Genomic DNA, 18,763 nt, shown 5'->3' on the forward strand with positions numbered 1-18,763 from the left:
CCCGCGCCAGTCCGGCTTCCGACCCGGGCACAGCACGGAGACGGCCTTGGTCGCATTGGTGGATGATCTCTGGCGGGCCAGAGATAGGGGTTGTTCCTCTATCCTGGTCCTATTAGACCTCTCGGCGGCTTTCGATACCATCGACCATGGTATCCTGTTGCACCGGCTGGAGGGGTTGGGAGTCAGGGGCACCGTGTTACGGTGGTTTGGCTCCTACCTCACTGACCGGACGCAACGTGTGTTGGCAGGGGAGCAGAGATCGACCCGGAGGCCTCTCACATGTGGAGTGCCACAGGGTTCGGTACTCTCGCCTCTCCTGTTCAACACATACATGAAACCGCTGGGCGAGATCATCCGTGGTTTTGGGGTGGGATATCATCTGTATGCTGATGACACTCAGCTATACATCTCCACCCCAAACCACCCCAATGAGGCCATCGAAGTGATGTCCCGGTGTTTGGAGGCCGTACGGATCTGGATGGATGGCAACCGACTGAAACTCAACCCTTCCAAGACGGAGTGGCTGTGGCTTCCGGCGCCCCGGTTCAACCAGGTGTTTCCATCTCTGGCCATTGGGGGCGTGCAACTAGCCCCTATGGAACAGGTGCGCAATTTGGGCGTCCTCCTGGATGCCCGGCTGTCCATGGATGACCATGTAACAGCCGTGGCAAGGGGGGCGTTCCATCAGGTTCGCCTGATGCGCCAATTGCGCCCCTTATTGGACCGGGATGCCCTACGCACAGTCACCCATGCGCTGGTGACGTCTCGCCTGGACTACTGCAATGCTCTCTACATGGGGCTTCCTTTGAGATGCACTCGGAGACTACAGTTGGTCCATAACGCGGCCGCGCGGGTGATCATGGGGAGGACTAGATTCTCCCCTGTAACACCTCTCCTGCGCGAGCTGCACTGGCTTCCTGTGGTCTTCCGAGTGCGTTTCAAGGTCTTGATTATGATCTTTAAAGCGCTCCATGGCACAGGGCCTAGTTAGATGCAGGATCGCATCCTGCCCCACACATCCCTACGACCAATCCGCTCTCACAGAGAGGGACTTCTCCGGGTGCCGACCGCCAAACAGTGTCGGGGGGCGACACCCAGGAGCAGAGCCTTCTCTGTGATGGGCCCAGCCCTGTGGAATGACCTCCCCCGGGACATCAGGATTACTTCCGATCTCCGCTCCTTCCGTGTACAACTGGAAACCCACCTCTTCCAACTATCTGGCCTGGCTCAACCGTAATTTTCTCGTACTCCTCCTGACTGTCTGTTTTTTAACATTTTGAATTTGGACTGTACATGGGGTTTTGTAATTAGGGTATTTTAATGGTTTTTAATTGTCTATGTATTGTATCTGTTAACCTCCTCCGAACATGTGTGTCTTTGTACTTATGTATGTCATGGATTTATGTAAATGTTATATGTTTTTTACTCCATTGTACGCCGCCCCGAGTCCTTTTCGGAAAGGGAGCGGCTAATAAATTTAAATTAAAGAAAGAAAGAAAAGAAAGCCTTGAATTCTTTTCTGCAAACTATTTTAAAACATATGCCAGATAGCGGAAAATATAATAATTCGCTGCACAGTTTATAGGAAAACTCAGAAGCATCTGTGGATAGATTTGGGGGGGGGGGGAGATAATCTAGAATAGAATAATCGCCGTCAATCAGTGAGTTAAATCGACAGGTTATCTGAACCAGTAGAACAAACCGAACTCTTTAAAACTTATTAAGTTCTTTTAAAGTTACCGCCTAAATTGCTTTCATAATGTAGTCCATCAAACTGGAATAACTTCGACCGTCGGATATTCGTTTGTTTCCGTCCTCTGACGTGGTTTGTGGCAAGAGGATTGACCCTGACTTCGCAAGCAGGAACCTGCTTCCGCCTCTGTTGGATCCAGCCAAGTGAGCCGCGCTCCACCTTGAAGCGCGGAGGCGGCGGCACTGCGGTCCAAAGCCGAGCGAAAGTTGAAGCTCTGCCCTGCGGGAGGAGGAAGGAGGGTCCCGCCGGGCAAACCAGAATTGGGCTGGCAAAGGAGGAAGTGGAGAGACCCGTATCGGACAGGTGGGCAAGAGAGAGAGCTGGTTTTCCCTCTGGATCCGACGGACGCTTCGTGTAGGAGCCGCGACGGGTAACTCCGGGACGCCGGGATCGTCGAGGGTGGGGGGGAGGAAGAAGGCGAGGAGCACATTGAGGCGGAAGCCCGGGCTTTGGCTCTGTGGAAAGCTTGCCGTCCGTTTATAATAGGGAACCTCTGGGAGGCCTGCTAAGGGAGTTTGTGGAAGAGTTTGCGTGTCGTGTTCTGCTGGAGGCTTCAAATGCACCTGGCTATGCATACCTCTCAGGAGCTTCCTACTGGGTTGGATTAGTTTGCGTTTGGCTGTCTTTTCCCTACCGAATAATCCAACAAGGAACAGGTTTAATTCTGGTCATCGTGGAGGTGGTGGGAAAACCGCACCAGTTGAATGTTTGATTGCAAGGTGCTTATATGATACAGCGGAGCCCTGCTCCGAACAAATGAAATGCTACTGTGCTTAAGAAATAAGGTCAAAAAAATGCATATAGTATAAGAAGCAGAACAGGTGCACCCTACCGAAATGACAATATAATCAGTATTACTGGTCATCTTTTCTAATGGTAGATTACTATAGTAGCCCATTAAATGTTAAAATGGGTTTTGTGTTATCGGATAGAAGAAAAGAGTCTGATAATGCCTATAGAACAGTGAATGTGGCAATTTAATACATTGTGGGTTATTGTTTGTGTAATATATCAGTGTTTGTTAACTATCAATGCATACTTAATTGTGCTTAAATCTGCAAAGAATCAAACTTTCAGTAAAAGTTGTAAGAAGTATGGAGTAATATGAAGAGGATGAATGCCTGCACGCTGTTCATAATGGTTTTAGTTCCTGTAATGATTACTTGTAGAAAAAGGATAGTTTTACTGAATTAAAGGGAAAGGGAAAGAGATGGTTTTGATTGACTTTAAAAAATTATCAGAAAAAATGTATGTATTGAAAAGCATTGGGTATTTCTAGTTTGTAATTTAGGTCATACTGTTGACAGTACTTTGATGATCAAATTTTCTTTTGTAGAAAAATAAGCACTTAAGTGTAGAACAGGATGATTTGTGCCATAATTAGATACATATAATGTGGTGCCCCTTTTACAATTGGTGACTCATTTAAAAAAGTCTTTACTTTACTTTATCTTTGATTTAAGTAAACAAAGCAGCTGGGTGTGTTTAAGCCAGCAAAGCCCAATTTTATAGTGATCGGCTTTTGTAATCTAAATTTGCAATCGTTTTTGTTTTATATGCAGTAAAAACAAAATGTTTTACGTAGCTAAATAATTTTAAAAATGGCAGGTTTGGATCAATTAGGAAACATGAATATAAAAAAGATGCTGACTAAAACATCTGTAAACATGTTAGAAGTAAAAGTTGGAGGCATCTTAAATCCAAACACTATTCTAATTTTTTGTGAACTTCTTTTTTTAGTATATCTTCTACCTGAAGATTTTAAGAAAGTGTGGAAGTCTGGAATAAGAAATTATTTGTATTGCCAATGTGTGAAGCAGGCCTAATGCATAACAAACTGTGTGATGCCTTAGAAGGTGAAGATGACATGATATATGGAGATTTGGGAAATGGATTTAAAAAACATAATGGTATTTATGAATCAGAAGGCTTCCACAAATATACAGTTAGGTCTAGAAGCGGTTCTGCAAGGAAGAGCTTGCCAAGTGATGGAGAAGAATACGATGCAGTATTTTTTCATTGCTCAAAATGTAACAGTTTGAATGATATGCCAGTCAAAAAAAATGGAAGGAATGGATTTGCTACCTGTAAACAACAAGCCAGTTCTGGTAAGTCTTTTAATAATGTTATTAAGTGATGAAAGTCTAAAGTTTTGCAGAATTAATATTGGTAAATGTTTTGATCCGAAATGCAGACATTAAATATGGAAGTTCCATTGATTAGATCACTGATTAAAAATGGTGACATTCTTCCAGATGTATATGTTCAAAGCAAAATAAATAATACATAAATCTCAGAAATAATTTTGACCTAGGTGTATGTTCTTCAAATGAAAGCACAATTTTGACTTATATTGATGCTGTGATAGCTGGATTATAAATATTTGGGTATGCATCATTTTATATGTGCATGGGAGTACACAAAGCAGTCTTATTTTGGCTAAAAATACAATTAAATACTATTTCCATGAATTTGAAATATAATGAATGTGTATCTTTGAAAGAGATAACTCTAGAAGAATTTTCCCAGGGGAACATTTGACTGTGACACAGTACTAAAAGCATAGAGAGGCTTAAAGAGGGGAGGGATAACAGCCTCTCTTTATAGAGTCATGCAAATTTGAATATACAAGTATCTGCATAGAGCAGCAAAGTATTTGAATTTACACTAGCAACTTATTTGATTGGACGTAGCCCAACATCCATCTACAGTAGTGAGGTCAGTGAGTCAAATAGAATGTAATTAGAAGTAATGGTGCAGGAATTCAAAGACAATATGAGTTTTGAAAAACAAAGAGGCAGTATTCTATGAACTCAGTTCTTTCTGGGGAGTTACTTTCTTTTGATTTTGCAGAGCTTTACTTGCCTTTTTTCAAGTTTATTAGCATTTCTTGGCCCTTTAAATGTTTTATGGTTAAGCTGATAGTTTAGTTTCCCTGAGAAGGTATATTTTAGGTAAGAGGTTTTCAGCTTGATCTCCTCCAAGTTATCCTTCCTTATGGATCATAAGAGAGGAAGTAGTAATAAAAAATGTGATAAAGCTATAAGGACTGGCATGTAAGTGGGCAGTTTCTTTTTACTGACTCAATCAGTTAGATGCAAGACTCCAATAAATAAGGACAAATTCGTAAATTCTAAGCAACCAAGAGTTAACTCTGTCTATGTGTATCTATAAAGATACATTTGTATGACACCAGGAATAGAGTTTAATAAGTCTGTCTGGATAGTTACAGTGTTAGTCAAGGAAATAATTTTGCCTGATCCATAATTTGGAAATTCAAATTTTCCTAGTACTGTACTCAGTATTTCCAGATTTTTTAAAAAAATATTGTTTGCTTCTGCATGTTAAATAAGATTTTGTATGAACAGTAGTCATGTAAATTTTACAGGCAGTAATTTTGAAATGCACTGATATTAAGCATTGCTTTTTAAATCTTAATACTTCTTTCAGGTTCAAAGGTAAAGAAACTGGCTGTTATGATATTTTTTAATATTAAAATAAATCTATGAATGTATTGATCTCAAGCATTAAAATGCATATGTCCTTTGGGTTTGATTTTAGTTTTTACTACAATGATAATATTGCTGCCAGTAAATTTTATCAGTCGTGATAAGCAAGTATTGTTACACTTTAAAGGATCACTCAGGTTTTTTTCTGCCATCTGAAACAATTTAGCAGGATTATGTTTTCCTCCCAATTACTAATTGTTGCCCACTTTAATAAAGATATACAAACAGTTTGTTTTCTGTTGTAATTCAGAGCTCAATTCTGAGGCATCAAATGAAGAATTAAAACAACATCTCCAAGAAATTTTAGAGGTAAGGTACTACTAGTACTGTGTTAGAGTTTTGAATGTCACTATTTTCAATACACGTGTGTGCGTGTGTGCGCACCAGGGGTGGGTTCCCGCCAGTTCTAACCTCTTCTATAGAAGAGGTTCCACAAATCTACAGTGACGTTTAGAACCGGTTCCAGCTCCTTCCCCCCGCCCGTCTGCACATCATCAAGATGAAGAGCGAGATGAGGAATTCTGGGAGTTGAAGTCCACAAGTCTTAAAGCTGTCAAGTTTGAACACCCCTGGGGTTTTTTTTCTAAAGGGTTAGGGGTGCAAGGGTCTTGTAACTTGACAGCTTTAAGACTTGCATACTTCAATGCCAGAGTTCCTGAGCCAACATTTTGGTTGCTAAGCAAGAGCGTTATTAAGTGAGTTTCACCACATTTTATAAGTTGGCCACGCCCATCCAGCCACATGGCTGGCAAGCCATTCCCACCCAGTCACATGGCTGGTAAGCCACTCATGCCCGGTCACATGGCTGGCAAGCCACTCCCACAAAGCAGGACACATCTACAGAAGAGGTTCTAAAAAAAATTGAAACCCACCACTGGTGCGCGCACACACACACCATCGTGTTTAGTTTTGGGGGTTTATTCTGGAAGCAAAAAAATAGTTGTTTTATAAATTAATTTAATTTTAACTATTTTTACATTAAATATTTAAATTAATTTAAAATATTCAGATGCCTCTAATATGGTAGTTTCCTTTCCTTAGACATGAAAAATATCTTCCTCTTCTTCAGAAGGAAAAAATAAAAACATAATACTGATGGCCTATAGAGTTCTGTAAGAAGTAGAAAATGAAAGTAATGGTTGCTATAAAGTTAAAAAGACAGACATGATTTTATAATATATGAATTTAAATAAAGCTATTGTGGGTATTATTTTTAAAATGCCATGAACTTAGAGATGTAGGTAAAGAAATTGTATATGCAGGTAATAATTCATATTGGATTTTACTGGCATGAGAGATCTATTCTATGGTGTTTTCTGCTTTCTAAAGTGCAGCTATTGTGTGATTGTTTAATAGATAATAGCATACAGTATTATGTGATAAATGACTTGAAGCATAAAGTTTGTTTCAAACTGGCAATAGCTGGTGGTGGATCTTCCTTATAGAAAAACATTCCTTTTGTTTTCCTCCCACTTCCTCTGATAATTGAAACTCGTGCCAACTGCTTTATAAAAGGAGTTACAGCAAGTATCCCAGCTTATCTCTGGGGTTGTTCATAGTTTCAAGCTGAATTCAGGTGTTTGTTTTTTTCATTTCAGCCTTTAATAACATGGAAGACCTCCTGTATTCCAAATTTTGGTGGCCTACAAAGAATATTTTTGCATAATGAAATGTAATAGATAAATCATTTTTAGATATGGTTTCAGACTAGATTTATGGATGCACCCAGGAACTGAACATTTTGGAGGACTACAGGAAACCATTTTGAGTTAATAGCATATATTGATTAGTTACTGTAGTTATGTGCTATTGTTTTGGGGGAATTTTTATGATTTTTGATTTTTATAGTTGCATTTGTGATTATAAGTAGGAGGTATTTTTTTATATTACTGAGAGCAGCAATGGCTACAGTAATGTAACTTTTAATTAATAATTAATAACATTGTTAATATTTAATGTAATTAATAAAAGTTAAATCCCACAATTAAAAGTAATTTCCATTAATGTAAGGGACTCCATACTTTATACCTAGTTTTTTTTTAATTAACCAAACTTATTTTCTTTCTTTCTAGGAAGTAGAAATTTTAAGAGTGGAATTGGAAGCATCTCAAAGACAACTTGAAGGCAAAGAACAAGCTTTAAAAATTCTGCAGAGCATGGTAAATTGAACAAAACTTCAAAATGTTGTAACAATTATATTAGTATTTATAACTAATATGTAATGCTAACAGTACAATAGAGTTTATTTTCTTTATATGAAGATGAAATGGTAACATAATTTTTAATGTCAACACTATATAAACGTGTGTGCGTGTGTGTATAAAATCTACTCATACTGATATACCTTTCATTAAAGGAGTGGAGTCTCCCTAATGCTTGCTTCATCTGTGTCTAATTTGAGGCCTAAAGTTTTAAAACTGTCCCTCGGACAGAAAAATGTCACCACTGGGAGGAGGGATAGTAGTTCTGAATGTCAGTTTACAAACAAAGCCTTTTCCATTGTACCTTAGAAAAATTGCTATAAACACCCCTAGGAGCCTGGTGTTTTGGGTTTGTTTTGGTCTTAGTCTTTTATCAAACCTAATCAAGTTCTTGCAAAAACTGGGATTTTGGCAGAATGCAATTTGAAAAAAACTGCTGTAGAGCAGGCTAGAAAACCTTTTGGGGACAGTGAAAACATCTGGAATTTTTGGAGCATATCTTTGCTGCTCTCATAAATGACTATCACAGAGAGGGATAGATAGTCACAAAGCACACATTTACCAGAAAACAAATCAGTGTTATCCCTAGTTTTTAGTATTTTTATACACTTACACTTTTACAATTTCTGCCGTCCTGCCCCATCTGTTTGGTTTTTTTCTTCTTCTTATAATACTTGTTCTTTCAAAGCAAGAAGTGTATTCTTGTCTTCATATAGTCTGTAATATTGCACTTGCAATAACATGTTTTAATTTTTTAAATATATGTTATTGTTTTGTGGTAGAGCAACAGCTTTTTGTTGATTATCTTAACTTATATGTGATTGCACATTTAAGACAACCTGATATTGAATATTTCCAATTTTTGTTTTATATATTTGTTAGGCTGTTTTGGATAAAGCTACCACTCATACTAAAGCAGTATTTATAAAATCAGAGCAACAAAAGCGAGCCTTAGAAAAGGTAAGAATGTATCTAATACTGTTCCTAAAAAGAAGAAAAATAGAAATGTGGTATTGTATGAGACGGTAGCATTAAATTACAACCAATGCAGGTTAAGCATACTTAAGTCCACTTATTTTAGGGTGCTGGTATTGTTCTGTAGCCATTGACCTGTACTGAATACTCTGATGTACTTTTCCTATTGTGTTTTTACATATTACAGCCAAGATCTTTGTATTTTATATACTTTGGTTAACCTATTACAACAGATGATTTATCAATATATCTAGCTTACCACAGTATGAACCGTGCTAACCTTGGCATAGCTTCATTCTCATAGCTGGTTTGTTCTTAAAAACAGGCTGAAAATATTCTAAAGTGTTCTAGCATGAAAGTAGTGTCTTCCCTATTATCTCAACACATGACTTTCAATGCAGAAATTCTAGGTATACTGAGAAGTAGTCTTTAGAGAACATATTCAGGATCAGTCAATCGGCTTTGTCCAAGTTATGGGAGGCATTTTATTGGACTACCCTCTCCTCTGAATATTGCTGTATGTCCATGACCTTTTTGGCTATAGTAGTGAGAAAGACTGGACATCTTATTTGAGCAGACTAATATTTATGTTGGGGGCTTTGGACATGGAAGTATAGATCTTATCAAAGAGGTCCAAGTGATAAATATTAGTATTAAAAGATTCTGTAGAACTGTCAAATGTAAAAAGAGAAATTATGTGTATCCAACTATATGAAAAAAGTCAAAATGTTGGGAAAAGTCCTTGGCAAGTTGACCATCTAGCAAGCTCAGAAGAAACTGAGTTATGTGTTGGAACATAGATAACAAGTATTGAACAGATTCTGGTTGCAGGGGCCATGAATGCTCAGGTAATAGTTGAATATTGTTTGTCATCAAGAAGAGTCTGAATCAAGAAAGATTTTTCCAGTAATTAATGTGCAGTCTAACATCAAAAGCAATGATTACTAGGTTTAAACTTTAAATATGTCTGAAGTCAAGAATTATTTGTTGTCAGGCTCATATTAAAAATGACAGTTGGAACACCAAAGCTGCATTGCGACATATTCAAGACAGCAGTTGGCAGTTGGGTTTTCTAGTGGTAGATGAAACTGAGTAAGAGATTAAAGGAATGGCTATGAATGCAGCAACTGCCTTAAACAATATGTTGCATTACAATGTGAGGTTGGCCAGCTGGCTACTAAAGTGAATAAAAGTAGGTTGTGGGAGTTGCCCTTTTTAATCCTCAATGGGATTTCCTCCAAAGTCAAAGACAGAAAGAAAGCACATTATTGTGGCTGTGAGGAAATGTAGATAATTATCTAAACTTGAAGATGCTCTTTTTTTTTTCTCCAAGTAATGAGCGTGGTGACACAATTTAAGTTCATACATCTGGGATTTGTTTGTTAGTCCATGTAGTTAATTGGCCGTACGACAATATAATCCAGAGGATCCATTAGTTTTTTAATAGAAACAAAATATTTTTTTACTAAATATTTTTACCCTTTTTATTACCTTGTCATAATTAACTACGATTAAACATCCACATATGTTTGACACTACTTTGGAACCACCTGGGCACTTATCAAACAAGCTCAGTTGGTTTTGAGAGTGAAAACATTTTTTTTTCTGGCTCTGCTGTAGTTTATTTAAACCTGGAGGGAAACTACTGTTTTCTTTGCAGAATTCATCTCATCTTGTGGGTGATCTGTTTTCCTATTGACAGGAACTTTAACTTCTGGACATCCATTAGTTTTTTGTTGTGCCTGCCTATGCTGTCTTCTCTTCCCCATTCTAACCTCCACAAAAGTATGCCACAGAAAATGAGATTTGCAAAATACGTAGCATGCTATCATTTTACTATCACAGCTCGCAAGGGGCTCTGAAATGGAAGACCAATTTTGTGGTTGGAAGCTTCTTTCATAGCAACTGCTCTGAACTTTTTGCATAGATCCAGACAAATGCATACGACATGAATTTCACAGGAAGAGAGAGGAATGCTATTTATTTATTTTATTTTATTTTATTTTATTTATTTATTATTTTATTTTATTTTATTATTTTAGTTCTTTTTTATAGAGTATTGGGTATGGGAGAATTTTTGTTACTGCAGAATTGGTAGCAGATTTGGCACCAATTTAATTATACTTTAGTGAGCTGAAGAAAACATAGCAGATAAGGTTGTATTGACCTCTGCAAATTCACAGCATTTTCCAGTTTGGCAGATGCAAAGATTACGGATTTAGATGAGAGGAAGTGTCTGAATTCAGTCATTTTAAACTTATTGTATTGAATAATGTAATGTTATTAAGGAATTGTCAAAAATATTTTAAACAGCACTTGAGATTGCCTTAGGAATCATAATGGGAGAAAGTGAGCACATAATTAGAACAATGTAGAAATTCTTTTGCAGCTTGTTTGTTCTGCCAGGTAATTGGCCGTAGTAAAAACATTCCATATATCTTCCATTGTGTATTAATATTCTTTTCTTGCAGAGCAAAAACAGTATCATATCCTAAATAATACATATCTTAGATAAGTGAATCCAGTTTCACTAACAATGTAATGAATAAAATTCTTTTATGTTTATAGGAAATAAATGTTCTGCAGTGGGAAATCAAAATTAATCAAGAGAAATTAAAAAATATAGATGAGACTTGGACAGAGAAATATGAAAGGTAAGTTAAAGTATATTTCTTTAATCAGCCAGGCAGAAAGCATATTAAAGGTGTGATTGAAATGTGTTATTTCCCATGTCAACAGAATTTATTGTGAAAATGCTGCCTTTAAAGAAACGGTTAAAATGAAAACTGAGGAAATTAAACTACTGAAGTCTGAAAATCAACGTAAGTAAGCTCTGCTATCTAATAGTAGAATTAGATAGAATTACCATCCAGGGCATCACAGTCTTTTTGAGGCAGTAAGTAAATTTGAAATTCTGGTATCATGTTTTGGACACTTCCACAAAAGTAGTGTCATGGTGACAAGACCAGCAAACCCCCTCCCCCCCACAGTTTATCAGAAGGCAAATAAATAGTTTTGTTCCCATGACATACAATCTAGTTTCACAAAATGCTTTATATTGACTTAGATTATCAGATCTTTTTTTTGACACATACTTTCAAATAAAGTACTGAGTTGCAGGTCTATATCCTTTTATTGACTAAGACTTTCTTTGGGATATATACCACCTGCATTCTTGGAATGTAAAGATTATGAATGGTGCTTTGCATGTTTTATTTATTTACATCCTACCTTTATTATTTCATAAAAATTCAGGGCAGTGAATATTTTAATACACTTTCATCTTCCCATTTTTTCCACAACATGCACCCTATAGATTGAGTTGGGGCTGAGAGAAAGTGAGTGGCCCAAAGTTACTGTCTCAGCTTTTATGCCTAAAACTCACAGTTTCTTGGTTTCTACTCTGGCACCTTAACCACTAAACCAAACTGGCTAAGAAAAGAAACTTGAACTTCTCCAATCATTAGTCTTAGGATATATCTTTATGCCAAGTGTTTATTCCTAGTGTTTATCCCTAGCGCCACGTAATGGAGGGAGCTCCCGTTACTTGTCCCAGCTTCTACCAACCTAGCAGTTCGAAAGCATGTAAAAATGCAAGTAGAAAAATAGGAACCACCTTGGTGAGAAGATAAGTGTTCCGTGCACCTTCAGCTTTTAGTCATGCTGGCCACATGACCATGGAGACGTCTTTGGACAGCGCTGGCTCTTCGGCTTTGAAAAGGAGATGAACACCGTCCCCTAGAGTTGGGAATGACTAGCACATATGTGCGAGTGAAACCTTTACCTTTTTGAACTTTTATGCAGTATTGGCTTTCATAGTGTGCTTATGGAAAAAGGCTTAATAGAACAATCTCTATATTCTTTCTGTAATGTGCAGTGTTTTCATCCATGTTTAGAAAATAAGAATATTTTCAAGTCAGAAAATTCAGCCTCTAGAGAAATTAAAGTTCTAATTTTTGGTTTTTTTTAGATAAACCATGTAAGCTGCAAATAATTTTTTAAAAAAACTTTTTCAGTTCTAGAGCAACAGCACTTGGAGATGATGGCAATGCTTGATGTAAAACAGCAGAAGTTTGTTCAGGATAATATATCTCTTAGCAAGAGTGGTGTTACTGAGGTTACAAGTCTGGAAGTATGTATTTTAAAATAATCTTATTTCTTTTGGCAAGATCTTATGGCTCATTCTAATGGTTCATATTAAAAGCAAGAAATACCCATATTTATTTTGACGTTAGATTTGGGTGCACATAATGAATGGAGAAGCTAGCAACTGTGGTTTTCTTTTCATCCATTATGAAGAAGCAGCCTTTTATACTATGTGTATTGGCATCTTCTTATCTTCCATGTGGCTGGTAGCAGGAAGATGAAGCTTTGATTAACTGAGATAATATTGTAGCAAACCAAGAATTGTCATCCAGATAATTAGCTAGCTATTGTTAGTCAAAAACAGAAACCAGAATTCCTCTTTTGAATTGTAAGATGAGTTGATGGGGAAAAAGTGGAACTGAACAATGTTACACTATATTTCACTAAGATGTTGCTTGGTATGATCTGGAGTAACCACTCTGAAGGTCTCTTCTCCAACAGAAAATCTTGCCAAGCATGAAAGAGCTCTTCTGGAGGCAGCCTAATCTGATCATAAGCTTTCAGCTCATTTAAATAAAACTTAATATCGTATTTTAGAAAGAAAGCTAAGGAGGAAAGCCAGGAATGCAGAACTAAAGTATTTTTGAGCAACCATGCTGATTAATTCATGCAAAGTCATTATAGAAAATTTGTAAGTCCTCCTAAGCTCCAAATATGCAAACCAGCTGGTGTGTATATTTGTCAATTTGATCAGGATTTTAAAATAACTCCTGGCATTTATTTAAATTGAAAGTTGGCAGTTCTTGGAGCCTGTGCTTGCAATGGCCCTGAAGGAGAGCCCTGTGCCTGTGCCAAGATGTCGGCAGCAACTCGAAAGCAACTTCTTCAGCTCAAGCAAGAGGTATGAGAGCTTAGAAGCATTCTTTTCATGTGGAAAAAATGTCAAATGTTCCTGTTGTAAAAATGTAATTGTTAGGCTGCTAATATATCAATATCTTTTTATTTTATTTTTAAACTTCCTGACGTTCTTCAAGCTTTAAGTTACATCAATAACGGCAGGTTTATATATTTAAGAATATTTTCCAAATGCTATGTTTTACATGGATGACCGTGAAAATGTAACACATTGAGATTGATGGAGGGCAATTAACAGATTTCCATTAATTTTACCAATATCTCTCCTCCTTTTGTGCATCCACTTTTTAGCCGTCTTTCAGGCTAAAGGATGCTTCCTGTTCAAACTTCTGTTTTTCCAGTCACCCAACAGAATTAGTATCAGTTAATACAGCCACAGATTATGCTAAGACACTTTCATCCACTCAGTCTCTTTGCCAGAAGAAGCCAGTTCAACTAGTTTTGTAGGAAATGTATCTACCCTGTCAGCAATGAATTCTTCGCTTTAATTCTTTTCAGAAGGTGGGCTGAGTGATACTGTCTGTTGGAAGTATAAAAACACTACAGAGATGTACCACAGATATAGCAAAATCCTTGTTCCCCTAATAATGATATTTGCTTTTCTACCTCTTTATTCCACCATGTTAAATGTTTTAGCTTTACATGGTCTGGTCATATAATGAAATATATATATTCATCCACTCCAGCTGTACTAAAAAAATTAAGACGGAATCAACAGAGAATAGAACTGAAGGTTGGAGTGCATATTGACATTAGTTAGATTTAATAGAGAAGTAAGTGTTAAGTAGCCAAGCAAATTTTTCTGTTTTTGTCAAAGTTTTTTTTTTTTCTAAATACGTTGCCCAGGAAATGGCTCTTATTGGAGGATTAGTAATTAATATTCATATTTGTTGAAACTATACTATTCAAATTACAATGACCTTGTCTCCTCTGTGCTATCAATAGCTTTTTTTAAGTGTCATTTGGGGGGCAAATTTTACTCAATTTCTATGTGGATTTCTGCTTAAACTGAGGAAGCAATAATCTTACTGTTTTCCAATAACCATAGATATGTGGATTTCATTCATATTTTAAAAGTGCAGACTAAAATTTATCTTCATTGAAAAAAATAACAGTTTGAACTTCTGAAGAAGAGTAAAGAAGAAGCTTATATAATGGCAGATGCCTTCAGAATAGCTTTTGAACAGCAGCTGATGCGGAGGAAGGACCAGGCTTTCAGACTTGCCCAAATGAATAAGATCTGCAGAAAAGAAACTAAAACAGTAAAGTGGAAAAGCAGCAAAGAAGATGGTAATTCTTTCTAATATACATACATACATACATACATACATACATACATACATACATACATACATACATACATACATATTTGTAGATTTTCATGGGTGTAGATATGCTGGTCTTCTTGTATTCGAAATATATGTATATATATTTCAGTGATAATGAAAATAATCCCTATTGCCATATTGCTTAGCATTTAAACTTTTGTTTGAAATCATTCGTTATCCAAATGATTCATATAATTATCGCCTTTTTTATTTCAATTTTCTTTAGGACAAAGACCTTACCAAGGCTATCTATGTGTATTTGTGTTCACCTTACTGAACATAGCAATGAGGAGACATAGTCCTACCAAGACTTTATAGCTGATTGACATATGTAGTAGTTTATTGATTGGTTGATTAGTTTTGTGACCTTATCAATAGAATACAATAAATAAAATATAGTATATAATTCTGGAATAATATAGGAGGAAACAGTGATAAAATGCATATATGTTAATTCAAGGAGTCAGTAATCAGATAAATGAATGTCACTTGCAGAGTACCTCAATTTGTTCAATGCATTGGGTTCTTAGAACCACTGCCTTAATTATAAACTTAACAGTTCTGCGCACAATACAGTGGATATCTACCACCTATTTAAATGCCATGCTTCTTTGTTTTTTTCTCTCTTAAAAGATTTTAGTTTGTTTTTCAATTGAATTATACAGCCTATAGGTTATATTAAAGATGGAAAACATTCTGAAGAATTCTGAAAAATCTGATTTGTTTATCTCAAAACCTGGCATTTTAACAGGGTGTATAGCCTTTTTATATCCACTGTACGTACATTTGAGTCTAGGAGGAAATAGGACAATCTTTGATTTTGATACCAGTGGACAGTTCTTTCCAATAGGGATGATAAGTATTTAAGCCTAATGGGGGCATACACAGTGTATAAGATGCACCTTTTTCCCCCCAAAAGAGAGTGAAAATCTGGGTGTGTCTTATACACTGAATGCAGCATTTTTGGCCTCCCAAAACCCTTCTCCGCGTATCCTGTTTTTTGCAAAAATGGACGTGCAGAGTAAATACAGTAATTGGCATTTGAACAAAATAGAAATATTTTATGTGGTAGGTTACTGTATATTCAGGTTTTCTCATAATATGGAAAGAGGTAAAAGTGCTCGTATTTGACCAAGGAATCCAACAATTCAAATCTTGCTCTAGAATAGGCCCTTAAAATTTGTGACAGACTGAGTGATCGGTATTTTTCAGGTTGAAATATAGTTTTTTTTCTTAGGCAACCAATCTAGGGATCTTTTAAACCAATAATTCCATCTCAGCTTGAACACTAATATCTAGGACTCTGTTTAAAAAAATTTCCTTGCCTGGGAGCCATTGACAGTTGGCCTCCCAGGCAAGGAATAAAAAAGCCATGTTGTGAAATAATTTTGGAAAGTTGACTGACTCAGACGTTGAGCTGGATCACACTTATCTGCTTGGTTAAAGCATATTTTGGAAAGTCTGTGAGTCCACTGGATGGGTTCTCTGCAGATATGTATTTTTTTAAATTATTAAATGGCTGTATAATGAATGGATTCCTGTTCCACTCTGACCACAGAGCACAAAAAGATTAAGAACCATGATATAAATGATTGTTAAGAAAGTCTTGATTTTATCAAGATAAGTTCTTCCTTGTTTAATGCACATATAAACATATTGTATTTCAATTGCTTTTAGTCACTTAGAGTCCCATTGGTCAGATGGGCAACCATATAAATATATAGTTTTCAATATCTAGATTTTTTCCCCAGTGATACCATATCTACCCCCATATTTTTCTTTCTTCCTTTGTTTCAAGAAAAAAGAAAAAGCTTGAGAGAAAAGCTGATGGGGATGCTTGCTTCTGGCCCTGGGAGTAAGAAAGTAGAAGAACTGGATAATCCACTGGAGATCATTAGGACACTAACAGACCTGGTTGGTATCTCTTACATGGTTTCAGTGTCTATATTAATAATATTATGTGCCTCGGAAGATAGACTGTTTGACAGCAATATTTATTTTTATTTTCTTTTTGATTATAGCTGAACGATAAGGAGGAGATGTTGGCTCATCAAAGGAAGGTTAGTTATATGCTTGCTCGGACACTGGAAGATAAAGAAAATGCTTTGCAGCAAAGGAAAGAAAGTACATTTTCAGAGGAAAAGGTTATTTTTAAGAACAGTCAATACAAACAAGAGTTAAAAGCCCAAGAATGGATTTTTCCTGAATGTTCGTGTTGTCAGGATGACTTTTCTTCAGCTCCCAATACAAACCCCAGCAGAAAGCCAATTTCCCGTTCCACAGGATCTAAAGAAAATAAACATCACAACTTCAAAGAGACAGTGAATATGAAATAATATAGCTTTTTAAGAAAATGTAGATCTGTGTAAAAAAAAAAACACAACCTCCTTAACATTTCATTTCATAATTTAGGACTCTTAAACTCCGTCTGTGCTCCATAGAACATAAGGAACTTTTAAAGGAGCACCTTTAAAGGACTCCTTTATAATTTCTATATCAGGGATACAAATTAACACAAATGCAAAAGCTGCTTATTGATGAAAGCAGAAGAGCTGAAAATATGCAAGGGTTTAGGTATTTGTGGAATACCTGCAGTGAACTATAATTCAATCTTAATTCAGGAAATTTTACCATTTAAGTAATTTACAATTTCTCTGTTGAAAATAAGTAAATATATAATTTATTGTTGATGGATACTATTCAGCAGTCTCGTCTGTGAACAGAAGGCCTTATTACATTCTTTTAAAGACTTCCTCCAGTTTATCATTTCACAGATTGCTTTGCTAGCAGGACCTACTAATCGCCCTTCTGCATAATTCTATCACTCTCCTGCTGCTGTTTTCTGAAAATGTTCTCCATTTTAAATTCCCTTTTATTCTCTTTTCTAAGCTGGCCTTTTAATTTAGTTCGTTGTCAGGATTCGTTGTTCCGTAGGACAGAAAACATTTTTTATTCGTGTGTTCAGTGTTTTGCATGCTATTTACTTTTCAGCAGAAGACATTTTCTCTTTTTTTAAGACCTTTTTTTTAAAAAAAATAGCTTCTTTTATTATGCTCTTCCTCATTGGTGGAGCACTAGAAAGAGGTTTTGCCTAAATCAAAGCTTGTTCATTCCCTGTTAAATTGTCTCTCCTTGCTTGTTTGTAGCATGAAAATTTCCAGATGCAGTTAGACTTCAGGTCATGTCAACTCCAGACACCACAGACTACATTTGTATGTGATGGAAATTAAGGGTTTCAGTTTCTCACTATATATTTTATAGCTCAGGTTCCTTTTTAAGTTTGAGGGAACATCTTAGGATTTGCATTAAAATCCAATCATTTACTAATTTATCTGTAGCATTGAATGATTGCTGAAATGTTTTTCCCTTGGATAAATGTCTGGCTTATTGATTTCTATTTCTTCTGGACCACATTTTCATAGGGTACAGATAGGAAAAATTGATATGTATAATTCTCTGTTCATGTAGATTGATCAAAAAGAGAACATAATGTGATTCAATCAGATCTTCATTAAAAAAATCAATTGCCTTATGCATGTATATATTTGAAATAATGATTTCATGATCAAACAAAACTTGTTCTCTTAGGAAATGGGAGGTCTTTTATACATTGATCTACATTAGTAGAAAATATTAACCTGTAGGTATATGGGATTAGAACTACATATGTATATAAAAACACTGCATGTGACCATTTCTTCACCAGATCTCCTTATCAGAAAGTTGAAGAATAATCGTAACTACCTTATACAGTACATGTGTGCACAATATAAATTAAGTGTTGGGTTCACACCGACTCTTAAGTGCATTCAGGCAAATACTGCATGTACTGGTATAAGTGATTAGGTAATATGATGTAAAGTTTCTTTTGCTGAGAACATCAAATTTATGGAAAAATCGTTCTATATTTTTTAGTGACTAGGTTCACATATCGTATTAAGCCATGGTTCACCTTTAGATATATTTTAGTCCATTGTTTACAAGCCATAATCAAGG

At 36.2% G+C, this 18,763-nt stretch overlaps 1 protein-coding gene across 1 annotated transcript; it reads left to right on the plus strand.

Moving 5' to 3' along the window:
* The first annotated feature begins 1,732 nt into the window (after positions 1-1,732).
* On the plus strand, positions 1,733-18,094 carry CCDC125 (coiled-coil domain containing 125). The gene is made up of 12 exons (XM_081941095.1): positions 1,733-2,123; positions 3,494-3,861; positions 5,513-5,571; positions 7,335-7,421; positions 8,346-8,423; positions 11,007-11,092; positions 11,178-11,260; positions 12,455-12,570; positions 13,318-13,425; positions 14,555-14,729; positions 16,566-16,681; positions 16,789-18,094. Exons 2-12 carry the CDS (start codon positions 3,561-3,563, stop codon positions 17,101-17,103), a joined length of 1,524 nt encoding a protein of 507 aa, XP_081797221.1. The 5' UTR covers positions 1,733-2,123; positions 3,494-3,560; the 3' UTR covers positions 17,104-18,094.
* Positions 18,095-18,763: the final 669 nt, after the last annotated feature.

The sequence above is a fragment of the Natrix helvetica genome, assembly GCF_964273705.1.
Source record: "Natrix helvetica genome assembly, chromosome: 2".
NCBI lineage: Eukaryota > Metazoa > Chordata > Lepidosauria > Squamata > Natricidae > Natrix > Natrix helvetica.